General features: G+C 36.0%; 1 protein-coding gene across 1 annotated transcript in view; it reads left to right on the top strand.

Annotated features, from left to right (window-relative positions):
* PEX7 (peroxisomal biogenesis factor 7) overlaps positions 1 to 14,651 on the top strand; it is an 88,806-nt gene that overhangs the window by 56,616 nt on the left and 17,539 nt on the right. The window contains exon 9 of the mRNA XM_004740285.3: positions 8,103 to 8,202. Within this exon, the coding sequence (XP_004740342.1) occupies positions 8,103 to 8,202 (100 nt within the window). The remainder of the gene's footprint in view (positions 1 to 8,102; positions 8,203 to 14,651) is intronic.

The raw sequence follows: 14,651 nt of genomic DNA, 5'->3' as shown, positions 1-14,651 counted from the left end.
CCATGTGCACTAGAGAAGAATGTGTATTCTGTTGTTTTGGGATGGTATGTTCCATCTGATCCATTGATCAGATGATGTCCATCTGATCCAGTTTGTCATTTAAGGCCTTTATTTCCTTGTTGATCTTTTGCTTGGATGATCTGTCCATTTCAGTGATGTTAAAGTCCTCTACTACTATTGTATTACTGTTGATATGTTTCTTTGATTTTGTTATTATTGGTTTATACAGTTGGCTGCTCCCATGTTAGGGGCATGGATATTTTAAATTGTTAGATCTTCTTGTTGGACAGACCCTTTGAGTATGATATAGTGTCCTTCCTCATCTCTTATTATAGTCTTTGGCTTAAAATCTAGTTGATCTGATCTAAGGATTGCCACCCCAGGTTTCTTTTGATGTCTATTAGCATGGTAAATTGTTTTCCACCCCCTCACTTTAAATCTGGAGGTGTCTTTAGATCTAAAATGAGTTTCTTATAGATAACATATTGATGGGTTTTGTTTTTTTAACCATTCTGATACCCTCTGTCTTTTGACTGGGACATTTAGCCCGTTTACACTTAGGGTAACTATTGAGAGATATGAATTTAGTGCCACTGTATTGACTGTAAGGTGACTATTACTGTATATTGTCTCTGTTCCTTTCTGGTCTACTACTTTTTGGCTCTCCCTTTGCTTAGAGGACTCCTTTCAATATTTTCTGTAGGCCTGGTTTGGTGTTTGCAGATTCTTTCAGTTTTTGTTTGTCCTGGAAGCTTTTTATTCTCAGTGATAGCCTAGCTGGATAAAGTTTTGGCTCCCTGTTTTTCTTGTTTAGTCCTCTGAATATATAATATCAGTTCTTTCTGGCCTGCCAGGTCTCTGTGAATAAGTCTGCTGCCAATCTAATATTTTTACCATTGTATGTTGCAGACTTCTTGTCCCAGGCTGCTTTCAGGGTTTTCTCTTTGTCACTAAGACTTGTAAATTTTACTATTAGATGACAGGGTGTTGACATGTTATTACTGATTTTGAGGGGGGTTCTCTGTGCATTCTGGATTTTGATGCTTGTTACTTTTGCCATATTAGGGAAATTCTTTACAATAATTTGCTCCAATGTACCTTTTGCTCCCCTCTCTCTTTCTTCTTCTTCTGGAATCCCAATTCTAATACTGTTTCGTCTTATGGTATCACTTATCTCTCGAATTCTCCCCTCATAGCCCAGTACTTGTTTGTTTCTCTTTTGCTCAGCTTCTTTAATCTCCATCATTTGGTCTTCTATATCACTAATTCTTTCTTCTGCCTCATTTATCCTAGCAGTAATAGCCCCCATTTTTTATTGCAACTCATTAATAGCTTTTTTGGTTTCAGCTTGGTTAGATTTTAGTTCTTTTATTTCTCCAGAAAGGGCTTTTATTTCTCCAGACAGGGCTTCTCTAATATCTTCCATGCCTTTCTGAGCCTAGCTATCACCTTGAGAATCGTCATTCTGAACTCTATATATGACATATTACCAATGTCTGTATTGATTAGATCCCTAGCCTTTGGTACAGCCTCTTGTTCATTTTTTTGTGGTGAGTTTTTCTACCCTGTCATTTTATCCTAGTAAGAATATATGAATGAGAGAATAAAATACTAAAAAGGTGGCAAAGAGCCCAGAAAAATGTATGCTAACCAAATCAGAAGAGACCCCAAATTGGGGGGAGAAGAAAGGGAGTAAAAAGAAGTTTTTAAAAAGAGCTTAAAAAAATTAAAAAAAATATATATATATTCATATATAATTAGACTGATGAATAGAACAGAGCCACCCACTTGATTTTGGGTGTATTTTGGTCTCTTAGAAGAAACTATGTCCCAAAATTTTAAAGAAAGAAAAACTTATATATATACAAAAATAAGAGTAAACACAATGAAGGGATGGAATATGACTGTAAAGATGAAAATTTTTTAAAAATTCTAAAAAAGAAATTGATAAGTTGGGAAAAGAAAAAAAAAGAAAGTGAGAGAATTGTTCAGGCTGGAGACTAGAACAAAGCCCTGTGCTAGATTAGGGTATATTTTGATCTCTTAGAAGAAGTTGTGTTCCAAAATTTTTTAGAAGAAAAAACCATATATGTATACAAAAAATAAAGTTAGATACAATGAAGGGTAAAATATGACTATTATAATGAAGGTTTAAAAAGATCTTTTTTTTTAATGAATGGTATTGTTAAGATAAACTAGTTAAAAAATGTTAAAAGAGGAAAGAGGAAAAGTTAAAAAAATTAGAATAAGAAAAAAATTTTTAAAATTAACTTTGTGAGATTAAAGAATCATGTGGAGAAAGCCATGAATTCCATGCTTTGCTTTCCCCACCTATGGAATTCCTCTGTTCTTGATCAGTGAGCTTTGTCTTGGCTGGATGTTCTTGCTGATCTTCTGGGGGAGGAGCTGTTGTAGTGATTCTCAAATGTCTTTGCTGAGTTGGAATTGCACTGCCCTTGCCAGGGGCTAGGCTCAGTAATCTGCTTGAGTTCACTCCGGGGAGCTTTTGTTCCCTGAATGCTTTCCGTAGAGCTCTGGAGGATGGGAATGAAAATGGCAGCTTCCCAATCTCCAGCCCAGAGGAGCCAAGAGCTCGGGGCCCCACTCCTCAGTGCGCCCTCGGAGAAAAGCACTCAATCACTCCCATCTGTCTCCCTGGTCTTTGGCCGGGCTCTGAGCTCACCAGGTCTGTGTCTCTGGCACACAGCCCCGTTTGGAGTCTCCAAACCCAGCAGAATCCTGTCACTCTGCTCTTCTGGTGACTGTTCCCAGATCTGCTACTTGTGGGGTTCCTGCTCAAAGAGTAGTGGTCTGATTGTGCCACAGATCACAGTTTAAGGTGATCCTGAGCTGAGAGCTCACTCCTCTGATACCGGCGAGCTCTGCGACACTCAGATACCCCAATCCTTCTGTGACTCCGTGGGACCTGAGACCATATTTTCCTACAAGGGCTCCACCCGCACTTAGCCTCTGGAGCGATGTCCCTCAGTGGAGCAGACTTTTAAAAGTTAGAATTTTGTGCTCTGTTGCTCTACCTCTTGCCAGGAGCCAGCCCCTTTCCCCGTGGTCTATCTTCCCCTCGTTTCATATTCTCTTCTCCATTCATGCTATCTTTCAGAAAGTGGTCAATTTTCTGTTTCTAGAATTGCTGCTCTTCTTCTTTCGATCTCCTGTTGGGTTTGTAGGTGTTCAGAATGGTTTGATAACTATCTAACTCTACTTTGTTCACAAGTTCTCTACAGATTTAAAACTATTAAAACATTTAAAAGTTTACTAAGAAAAATTTTTTAAAGAAAGTGAAGCCAAGTATATAAACCTCTTCAGTTTTGTTTTCTAAGAGGATTTTATTTATTTATTTAACAAAGAGAGAGAGAGAGCACAAGCAAGGAGAGCAGCAGGCTGCCCACTGAGTGGAGAGCCTGATGCCGGGCTTGATCCTATGACCCTGGGATCATGACCTGAGCCAAAGGCAGAGGCTTAACTGACTGAGCCACCCAGGCACCTCTCTCCTTCAGTTTTTTTTTTTTTTTATTTGTTTCATTTTGTTTTGTTCTTTATACTTAAAAGAAAATCCCAAATTCCTCACATGGGCAAAAAGATCTGTGTGAATGACCCTTTCTGCTCCCCGCTGACAAGAGGCCAGCTACTCTCTACCTGACTAACTCCTCAACCTTCAGATTTCAGTTCAGTGTCAATAATTCCTTTCTTTTTTTTTTTAAGATTTATTTTTTTATTTATTGAAAAGAGAGGGAGCATGTGTGCACCTGAGCAGGAGATAGAGAGAATCTCAAGAAGACTGTATGTTGAGTGTATAGCCCAGCACAGGGCTTGATATAAGGACCCTGAGTTCATGAGTTCATGAGTCATGAACCTGAGTTATGAGTACATGACTCTGAGCCAAAAGCAAGAGTCAGTTTTTCAACCGACTGAGCCACCTAAGTGCCCCAGCATGTCATTATATATAGCATGCCACATTATCTTTGGGGGTACTTGTCCAGTTGTAGTAACGTTTTGGTTTCTGTGGTCTTTTAAAGAATGTCAGTCTATCCACCCCAACTCAGATCCACAAGGATGCTGAGACCACATCTCTTTTGCTTCTGGATCCCAGCACCACACCTGGCACATCCAAGGACTCACAGATCGTTGAATGAACAAGTAATTAAGCGATGAGGAAACAAGTTGTTGTAATTTTTTTTTGCTTATCACTCTAGAGAACACTAGACAAAAGCAGTACAAATGGAATTATAATTGGGCGATTTGCTAAGAATTTTAAAAACACAACTAAAATTAGTGTGACTAAAATTAATTAAAATTCAGCTTGACTAAAATTAACGTACATGTAAGGCATGGAAAAGGAGCCAACATTTTTTCCGCATCTTTTTTTATTGCAGTTAGGAAAAACTCACAGAGAATTATGGACCAAGTTGTAATTTGAGAAAAGGAAAGGAAAATGAAAAATTTTGAAAAATATCATAAATCTTCTACTGAACTTATATGTTGGCTAAATTTCAAGAGTGTTTAGGGATTTCAAATTACATTTTAGTAAAGTAAAAAATAATTTCAGCTTAATTTTCAAAATTGTTTGGATGTTTTATTTAACATAGTGCTACTTAGTTGCTTTGTTAAAGAAGTATGGAATCAGAAGACAAAAAGGAACTCAAACAAGACCTTGTACTGTCATGAATTTTGCTCTCTCCATCTCCAATTTAAATGAAAAATGTTCCTACAGTTTTGTAATATTTTTAGTCAGTGGAAGCCTGTCCAGTATATTTATTTCCCATGAGAGAGCTTAAATAGTCAGTGATTTCATCAGCAAAGAGACAAAAAGGCACCAAGTCGTATATGTGCTGGACCAAAACAAACATTGCACTTAACAATAATATGCCTTATTTGACCACTTAATGATATATGGAGCCTGACTTCTCCCAATGAAAGGAGCCTATTTTACTTATGTGATAAGCGCATGAGGGCCCTTAGATATATAGAATTTATGGGATCTTTGATTGCAGAAGATGGCAAGGAGAGACCTTGCATATCCCCTTACTTGGCAAATGTGAGGAAATGTGGAGAAATGCCCACCTCCTCTTTACTGCTCAATCCTTCCTGGTGGAACTGGGATGGAGAAACATGGAACAGTTCTGGAAGTATCCACATAAAACTGTTAGCAGTGGTTGCCATTGGGGAATGGGAATGAATTAAAAAATACATACATTTCTTTAGTTATTAAAAAAGATATTAGCGATGAAAAAATGAATTATAGTGTATAGATGCGTTGCTTAGCTTTTGGTTTTGTTAACTTATGTAGCCTGTGCCCTTTCCTGTCTTTAACTCAATATTTTTGTTAAGATATTTTAGCCTATTGAAAATTATTTTTAAGTTCTAAATATTAACATTAATCTTGCTGATTTTTCTGGCTCCTGATCTCCCCGAGATTTAGAAAATTGAAGTTCCAGTTCTCCCTGTTCAGTACACCCTTTCAAGGCAAAAGCCGGCTCATGGTCGATGTCCTGCTCTGAGCTTTGGTCTTACTTTTGACCTGAGTGCACCTCACTGATGCTCTTACGAAGTTTTGGTGGTGGTGATTCTTTTTATATTATGTTCTAGGATTTTTTTTTTTTTCAGTAAGAATGTTGTTCTAGACACCTAATCAGCCATTCTGCTGGAAGTGAACCTCTCATAATTTTTGTACTATCATATGCATAATAGGCATAATTTGTATATTACATAATTTCCATCAGAGCTGTGAACTGATGTAATAGACCAGTAGCACTTTTATGATATTCTCTAGACTAACCCTCCCTTCACCAAATAGCATCCTTAGAGTTGTAAGCGTGCATCTTATTTGGTGACTGTTTTGCAGATTGCAGGTAAATACCTGATGGTTTTTCCCAGGTTAAAGTTAGAATGGGTGTGACTCTGGTGTGAAGTGGTATGGCACTTTGACTGCCTGTTAAGCTATGTATTAGAGCAAATTCAGCTTTACTTTTTTTTTTTTTTTAAGTTTTATTTATTGGTGTAATCTCTATACCCAGCACGGGGCTCCAAACTCATGACCCAGAGATCAAGAGTCACTTGCTGTCCGGATTGAGCCAACCAGGTGCCCCCAGCTTGACTTCTTGAGTAGAATTTCAGCCCTCGTGCTTATGTGACTTCCCTTACCATATTTTAAAGCTAAAGTTTGATGTCTTCACACATGCTTTCTTATTGGGCATCCTCATTTTCATAAGGCCCACCTGTTTTGTCCTCAGTGCCACCTTTTCCTTAATTAGCTCAAAACAACAAAATAATAATAAACACTGCATTCCAGGAACTTGTCAGGAGGATACAAATAAATTCTTTTACTTTTATTATCCTTAAAAAGTTCTGCTGAAATTCACCAGCCAATTTTTATGGTTGGTCTGAAGACTAATGCTCATCCATTCTATTGAAACAAAAATCTAAATCCCAAATGCAGTCAGAAAGTTGAATACCTTGATTAAATTGACCTTCCTGTAGAATGCTTCTAGTACCCTGTCCTTTGGGTGATACCATTGACTCATGAGTAACATTTCTGTGTTTCCTTCAGAGATGTTGAGGATGTTCTTTATTTTTGTTTATCAATCTCATTGCAGGTTCAAATGTACTTTTCTATCCTTTTCCTTTATTCATCTTTTGACCATATTAAATACTCATTGTTAAAAAAAAAAACCATTTTGAATATTTTTTGGAACATAGTGGGTATGTACAAAATAATTTGATTACTGTTTCGAATAATGCAAATCAGTGGGTAGCCATGTTCTAGAAATGAAATTATATGATGACTTACTTACTTTTGCTTATATAAACATTATCAAAATCTCAAAAATTAGATTTGAGTACAATATTTGTCTCTAGAACCAAAGGAACAAATATGCAAAGACAGTGGAGGCCACTATTATGATTTCTGAGGACTGTAGCCTGTTCCCTCATTTGTTTGAACAGTAAATTTTCAAAAGTAAAATCACTCTCCTTAAATATTTTGTAGATTTCAGTTTCCGATAAATGAGCTATTTATTCATTGTTTCTCTGGTACCCACACAGTGGTTTATCCATAGCAACAATCCTTTTCAAACTTAATAAGACCAACCCTGTATTTATTAGGGAAATAATACTACCAGGTTAAACAAACTGTGACTGTTGGTTCTGTGTATTTACTTTCTTTCAAAGAGATCTGCTAAACCTTCAGTGTGTTCCATGTTGCAGATCATTAGGGAGGCTGAGTTGGAGTATGACACTATGATCCTGAATGTGCTATTTTTATGGAGCGTTTAGAATCAAATAAGAAAGATGATGAGCAAATAAAGCTTTATAAATAAAGTACTATTTTGTATATTGAAAATAGGGCCAAGTTCCTATCTGTATAGAAATCAGAGACATATTATGGTAAATAGTACCACTCCCAGTCTATAGAGGATAAATAGAATACTTAATATTGGCCCAGGAAAACACATTTCAGTTTCTTGACTCCAGAAATTACATTGATGTGGAATCTGTAAGAAAGGCTGTGCCTCAAAAAAAAAAAAAAAAAAAAAAAAAAAGAAAGAAAGAAAGAAAAGATTTTTCAGAATTACCAAGATTTTCTTAAGAGGACAGATTCTTTTTTAAGGATCTGAATTCCTGTTGAAATGTAAATTAGACCTAAGATCTTTTCATATCAGTTCTTGAGAAATGAAGTATTTAAAAATCACAAAATGTTAGAGTTCTTGTAATCCAATATCCTTATTTTACAGTCATGAATACTTTAAGAAATTGCTACAAAAGCATAGTATCTCTCATCTTAAATGTCCTTGTACAATATAAAAAAATTTTTTTAACTAAAACTTGTTAAGCTTCTATCCTACAAGGTATCCTAATGGGAATAATCTTTTAATTGAGTAATAATTTCTTTTTTTATATATGATAGAATGAAGTACATTTTTTTCTTCATTAGATATTTTTCTGTAGATCAATAGTGGGGTTCTGTATTTATGAATTGGTTGAAGCTGCCTTGATAAAGACCCTGCTATGGTAAATAACTGTTTTTTCTTAGATATGTTTTTGGGTAGTTTAGCACTTAAATGATTTCTTTCTGTTTATATTTACAGATTCTGGAACTTTTCAAAGCCTGACCCTCTTCTTGAAACAGTGGAACATCATACAGAGTTTACTTGTGGTTTAGATTTAAGTCTTCAGAGTCCTACTCAGGTAATGGATGCTGATGTTTTTCTTACCACATAGTTTTGCAACTAGCTCTGTGTCTGGAGTGTGCTGCAGTCAGTAGCACACTTTTGCCTTTAGGGCAGAACAAAGTACATTTACTTAATTAACTTGATCTCTTTTGTTACATAAACTTGGGCATTTGAGCAGACCTCTCCCGGTGGAAAGGGTAACAGGAGAAGAATGGAATGGGGATGGCTTGTCCTCAGAGGTTGGTGAGAGTCAGGAGTGTGGTTCTAGATACAGCTGTCTCACTGAGCTGTTGAGATGATGGGTAGGTCATTTTCCTCTCAGGACTATACCATCCTCTCCACACCCCATATCAATAGAGAGGCTTCCAGGGGCACCTGGGTGGCTGGCTCAGTGGGTTAAAGCCTCTGCCTTTGGCTCAAGTCATGATCCCAGGGTCCTGGGATGGAGCCCCACATTGGGCTCTCTGCTCAGCAGGGAGCCTGCCTCCTCCTCTTTCTCTGCCTGCCTCTCTGCCTACTTGTGATCTCTGCCTGTCAAATAAATGTCCTTGTACAATCTTAAAAATCTTAAAAATCTTTAAAATTCTTAAAAAAAGAAAAAGAAAAAGAGAGAGGGGGGCTTCCAGTGGGGAATTAGGTAGAGTAGAATGGCTACTGTTTTAATTACATTTAAGGGGCACCTGGGTGGCTCAGTCAGTTAAGCATGGACTTGATTTTGCCTCAGGTCATGATCTCAGGGTCATTGGATCAAGCCCAAGTGTGAGGTTCTGCACTCTTTGGGAATCTGCATTTCTACCTCTGCTCCTCTCCCCATTCATGCTCGTAATTGTTCTTTCTCTAAAAATAAATAAATCTTAAAAAAATTAATAAACTTCATATTTTCTCCTTTTTGTTCTCTTGAGGATTTGACAGTCAGTATTTTGGACTTTAAATATTCTTCAGGGTTTTTTTTTTAATGCTGTTTCAGTTTTGGAAATTATAAACTCAGGTCAGAAACACCACAGTATGTTGAGTGATTAGACACTTTATAACACAGACTATGTGAAAATACCAACATAATCATGAAACAAAGTAATGTGTAGAAATTCTAGAGTATGACTGAGAAATTGTGTTTTTATGATGAATTTTAGAACTTGGACCAAAAGCAAATCCCATTTCTCATTACTGTCTATAATCTTAAATCTAAATGGATAGTTCTCTTTTTTTTTCATTTTAGGAACTTAAGACAATTCTCATTATAAAATATTCTCAAAAAATAAATACATAAAATAATCTTCTTAGACATTAGAATATTTTCATTAACATTAGAATAAGTGTTTTTAAATGATTTGATGGCATCCGAGAAGAAACTGAAATAGTGATGGGTGAAATAGCATTATTTTTAATGTAAGTACAATGTGCTTCAATGAACTAGTTCCTTTTCTGAGAAATACATTTATTGTAGATGATTTTTAATAAAATGATTGTACTTGTTTGCTGTCCTAGTTAAAAAAATGTTGCAGTGTACCTACTGAAATGTGGCACTACCAAACAAAGAACCCTGAGTAAATATTTTCCTTCTCATATAGTTCTATTAACTTGTACTTTATGCATCCCAGACTGTGGCCTTCTCAATGTACATGGTCATAGCTGTTCTTCGTCCAGAGTGTCAAGTGTTTTCTAAATCATCTACGCATAGACCACCTTATTAAAAGGAACTTTGTTTTCAGAGGATTTATTAATCATATTTATTAATCATTTTGTATTGGTCATATATTTATAACGTGGTGACTGCCACCCATCTCTTCCAGTTTAATAACCAAATTACATTTGTGCTAAGGAAACAGTTGCTACTGAGAGCAATTAGGGATGGAGAAGCAGGGGTCTTTGAGCTCTAGAGAAGCATCAGATTCAGTGACGTAATATACAGTTCAACTGTATTAGTAATCACCACCGAGTTAACTCATAGTGGGACAGAGTCTTGGGATTAGGAAACACCGTAAAAATAAGACCACTCCCTCTCATTCATTTACTCTTTTCACAGATGTTTTCATATGTTGGGCTTATATTAGGTACTGGGGATTCAGTGAGGAGTGAAAGTAAATGTGGGCCCTGTCTTCATAAAACATTTACTCCACCATTGTTATCAACTAATCTCACAAATAATGCGAATAGACAAGCCTACGAAGGAGAAGTACGTTGCTCCTCAAAGGTTCATAATGAGGATAGATATTTGACCTATATACAACATCCGTAAGGCAGTGAGGCTTATTTGAGACCTGACTAGTAAGTGTCACGAACAGACAGAAGAATATCATAAACAGGCAAAAGGAATAGTATATCACAGACCCTGGGATGGGAGGGAGCATGGCTAATACTTGAGAATGAAAGAAATGGTTTCTTCTTTATTTATGGTTTATTATTCAACATTAGAATTTAAGAAAATATATGTACCTGTCATATTTTTAAAAATTGAGCATTGAGATTATCAACTAAATTTTATGTTTCTCCCCATTCTTCAGAGTTAGTCCACTTTGCTTTATGTAACTTTTGCTATGTATTATAGGTCATACAAATGAAATATTAAAGAGTTTTTTTAGTTAATGCATCTCTTTTTATTACTGTATTTTTAATCCTTGGAGAGTATTATTATGGAATTATCTATTTTCCTATTTCTCTTAATGCTCTTTGACATTCATTGTTCTCTCTTTTATTTGGTCACATTTATTGAGTATCTACCACAGCTGTATAGGATGGGTAATTCTAGTGTAGTGTGATTAATGCTAGAACAGAAGGGAGCAAAGGATGCTGTAGGAAATATGTGTTCATTCATATTTGTCAGCTGCCTGCTGAAGGCTAGGCATTGTTCTAGGCATTAAGAATAAACCGGTGAGCAAAGCTGACTTGGTTCCTGCTGTCATGGAGCTTACATATATGGGAGAAATCAAATAATAAATGAAAATTTGATTTCATATAGTAATAAATGCTATTCAGAATTGGGGCAATTTGATTGAGAATGATGGGGTACTTTTGCTTAAATGGTCTGGGGAAGACTCTAAGAAAAGGGAAATGGGAGCTGATAGTTGAATAATGAAGCCAGTTATCCAAAAATCTAAGGAAAGAGTGTTTTTCACAGAGAAAACAACAGTCATGTCCTTGAGATGGTAAAGGGTTTGTTATGATTAAGGGATAGAAAGAAGGTCAGTGTGGCTGGAGTCTACTGAATGAGTGGGAAAGTGATAGGAACTAGACAGGGGCCAAATTGTGGAGGGACATGTAGACCATACTGTGTTTGATTTTCTTTGTAATTGTCAGTGGAGATTGAAAAGCAGAAGAATGATTGACATTGATTTGTGGATTTTCTTTATTGAGGTATAGTTGACATTTCAGGTATATTACATAATGATTTGACATTTGTATATTGTAAAATATTGTAAAATATTGTAATATATTGTAAAATAATCACCACAATAAACCTAGTTAACATCTCTCATCACAGAAAATTATAAAAAAAATGTTTTTCTTGTGATGAGGACTTTTAAGATCTCTCATAGAAACTTTCAAATATATAATACAGCATTATTAACTATAGTCACCATGCTGTACCATCTTAATTCCTAGGACTTATTTATTTTATAACTGGAAGTTAGTGCCTTTGACCCCTTTCATCTGTTTCTCCCACTCCTTACCCTTCGCCTCTGGATAACCACCAGTCTGTTCTCTATATGAGCTTGGTTGCTTTGTTTTTTGGTTTTGGGATCTTTTAAGATTCCATATGTGAGTGAAATCATATGATATTTCTTTCTCTGATTTCTCTTAACATAATGACTCTAAGGTCCATCCATATTATCACAAATGGCAAGATTTCATCTTTTTTATAGCTTAATTTCATGTATGTATTTATATGTGTATATATACATACACCTACCATATTTTCTTTATCCATTCATTCACTGATGGACACTTAGTTGTGGCTATTGTAAATAATGGTGCAGTGAACATAGGGGTAGATATATCTTTTGAAATTAGTTTTTTCATTTTCTTTGGATACATATCAAGGAGTAAAATTGCTGGATTATATGGTAGTCCTATTTTTAATTTTTTAAGGAGCCTCCATGCTGTTTTCTATAGCAGCTACACCAATGTACATTCCCACCAGTAGTTTACAAGAGTTCCCTTTCTCTATATAATTGCCAACACTTATTATTTCTTGTCTTTTTGATGATTGCCATTCTAACAGGTGTGGGGTGATATCTAATTGTGGTTTTGATTTGCATTTCCCTGATGATTAGCAATGTTGAGCATTTTTCATGTTGGCCATCTGTATTTCTTCTTCAGAAGAATGTCTGTTCAAAGCTTCTTCCTATTCTTTAATTGGATTGTGTGTGTTTTTGCTAATGAGTTGTATAAATTCATTATGTATTTTGGATGTTAGCCCCCTATCATATATGATTGGCACAAATTTTCTCCCATTCAGTCTTTTCATTTTGTTGATTATTACTTTACTGTATGGAAGCTTTTTAGTTTGATGCAGTTGCCCTTGTCTTTGGTTTTGGAGTCAGATCCAAAAACTTGCTGCCAAGATTCATGTCAAGGAGCTTACCACCTGTGTTTTCTTCTTGGAGTGTTATTGTTTCAAATCTTATATTCAGGTCTTTAATCCATGCTGAGTTAATTTTTATTTATGGGATAAGATAGTGATCCAGTTTCATTCTTTTATATGTGGCTGCCCAGTGATCTGTGCTTTTAAAAGATCATTCTGGGGGCACCTGGGTGGCTCATTTAAGCATCCAACTTTTGATCTCAGCACAGGTCTTGATCTCAGTGTTGTAAGTTGAAGCCCTGCATTGGGCTCCATGATGGACATGGAGCCTACTTAAAAAAAAAAAAAAAAAAATCATTCTGTCTGTTGAGGCAGAATAGAGGACAGGTAAGATTGAAAGCTGGGAGGGCAACTTAGAGTCTCTTGAAGTAATCCAGGCAAAAGATAATGGTGACTTAAAGGATGCCTGGGTGGCTCAGTTGGTTAAGTATCTGTCTATGGCTCACATCATGATCTCAGGGTCCTGGGTTTGAGCTCCGCATTGGGCTCCCTGCTCAGCCAGGAGCCTGCTTCTCCCTCTCCCTCTGCCAGTCCCTCTGCTTGTGCTCTCTTTCTCTCAAATAAATAAATAAAATATTTTTTAAAAAGATAATGGTGACTTAAAATCTAACAAATGTTGAGATGGAAAGATTCATAATATATTAGATTGAACCATATAAAATTACTAGAAATTCCACATGGTTTGCTTTGGAGATAGTGAGTAGGATTTGCTGATGGGTTAGAAATGGGCTATGACAGAAAAAGAAAAATCAATGAGTACTCCTAAGATTTGGACCTAGGAAACCAGATGGGCAATGGTTTAATTTACTGAGATAGGGAAGAGGAGATAATTTGGGATAGGGAACAATCAAGAGTTATGTTGGAGAGGTCTCCTGTTAAGCATTCAAGTGGAGATGCTAGATAAACATATTTACACCTATCCACCTCAGGCAAGAGTTTAGGGTAACAGATACAAATTTGGGAGTTTTGGCATAAAAAAAGATCTTAAAATTTGGGGGCAGATTAAAATTATCTAGAGAGGATTTTAGTGAGGAAGAGGCACAGAAGAAACTCTAGAAGTCTGAAAGAAGAGAATCCAGCAAAGTGGGTTGAGAAGGAATGGTCAGGGAGGTAAAAGAAGAACTACTGAAGTATATATAGTATCTTTGAAGTTCAAAGAAGAAAGTGGTCCAAGAAAGGAGACATTCCCATGTATTGCTGATGGAAATGTAAAATATTGCAATCACTTTGGAACAGTTTGACAGTTTCTTAAAAAGTTAAAGTAAATTTACCCTACATCTGAGCAATTACACTTGTAGATATCTAACCAAAAGAAGTGAAAATACAGATTGACACAAAGACTTGCACATGAATGTTCATTGCCAGAAAGTGAAAGCAATCCAAATGTCAATCAACTGCTGAATAGATAACAAAATGTGGTGTAGCAATACAATGGAATACTGTTCAGAATAAAAAGGAACAGTTTGATACATGCTACAACATGGATGAATGTCCAGTGCATTATGCTTATGAAAGACACTAGATGCAAAGACTGTATAATGTATAATTTCATTTATATAAAGTATCCAGGAAAAGGCAAGTTTATAGAGATAGAAAGGAGATTAGTGGTTATCTGGAGTAGGGGATGAGGATGGGGATTATTTGCAGATTGATCTTTTGGGAGTGATAGAAATGTTCTAAAACTGGATTATGGGGGTAGCTGAACAACCCTGTGAAGATTCTTAAAAATCACTGAATTTTACACTTAAAATGGGTGAATTTTATGGTATTTAAATTACATCTCAGTGAAGATGTTTTTTACATAAAGGAATGGACATTCTAATTTCCCTAAAATGTAAGAAGGTGAAAAAGCATTATTCCCACTATAAAAATAAGAGAAAGTC

Source organism: Mustela putorius, unplaced genomic scaffold (assembly GCF_011764305.1).
Source record: "Mustela putorius furo isolate JIRA1106 unplaced genomic scaffold, ASM1176430v1.1 tig00003863_pilon_pilon_pilon, whole genome shotgun sequence".
Classification (NCBI taxonomy): domain Eukaryota; kingdom Metazoa; phylum Chordata; class Mammalia; order Carnivora; family Mustelidae; genus Mustela; species Mustela putorius.
The sequence above is the reverse complement of the archived record's forward strand: the minus strand, read 5'-3'. Positions and strand labels throughout refer to the sequence as shown.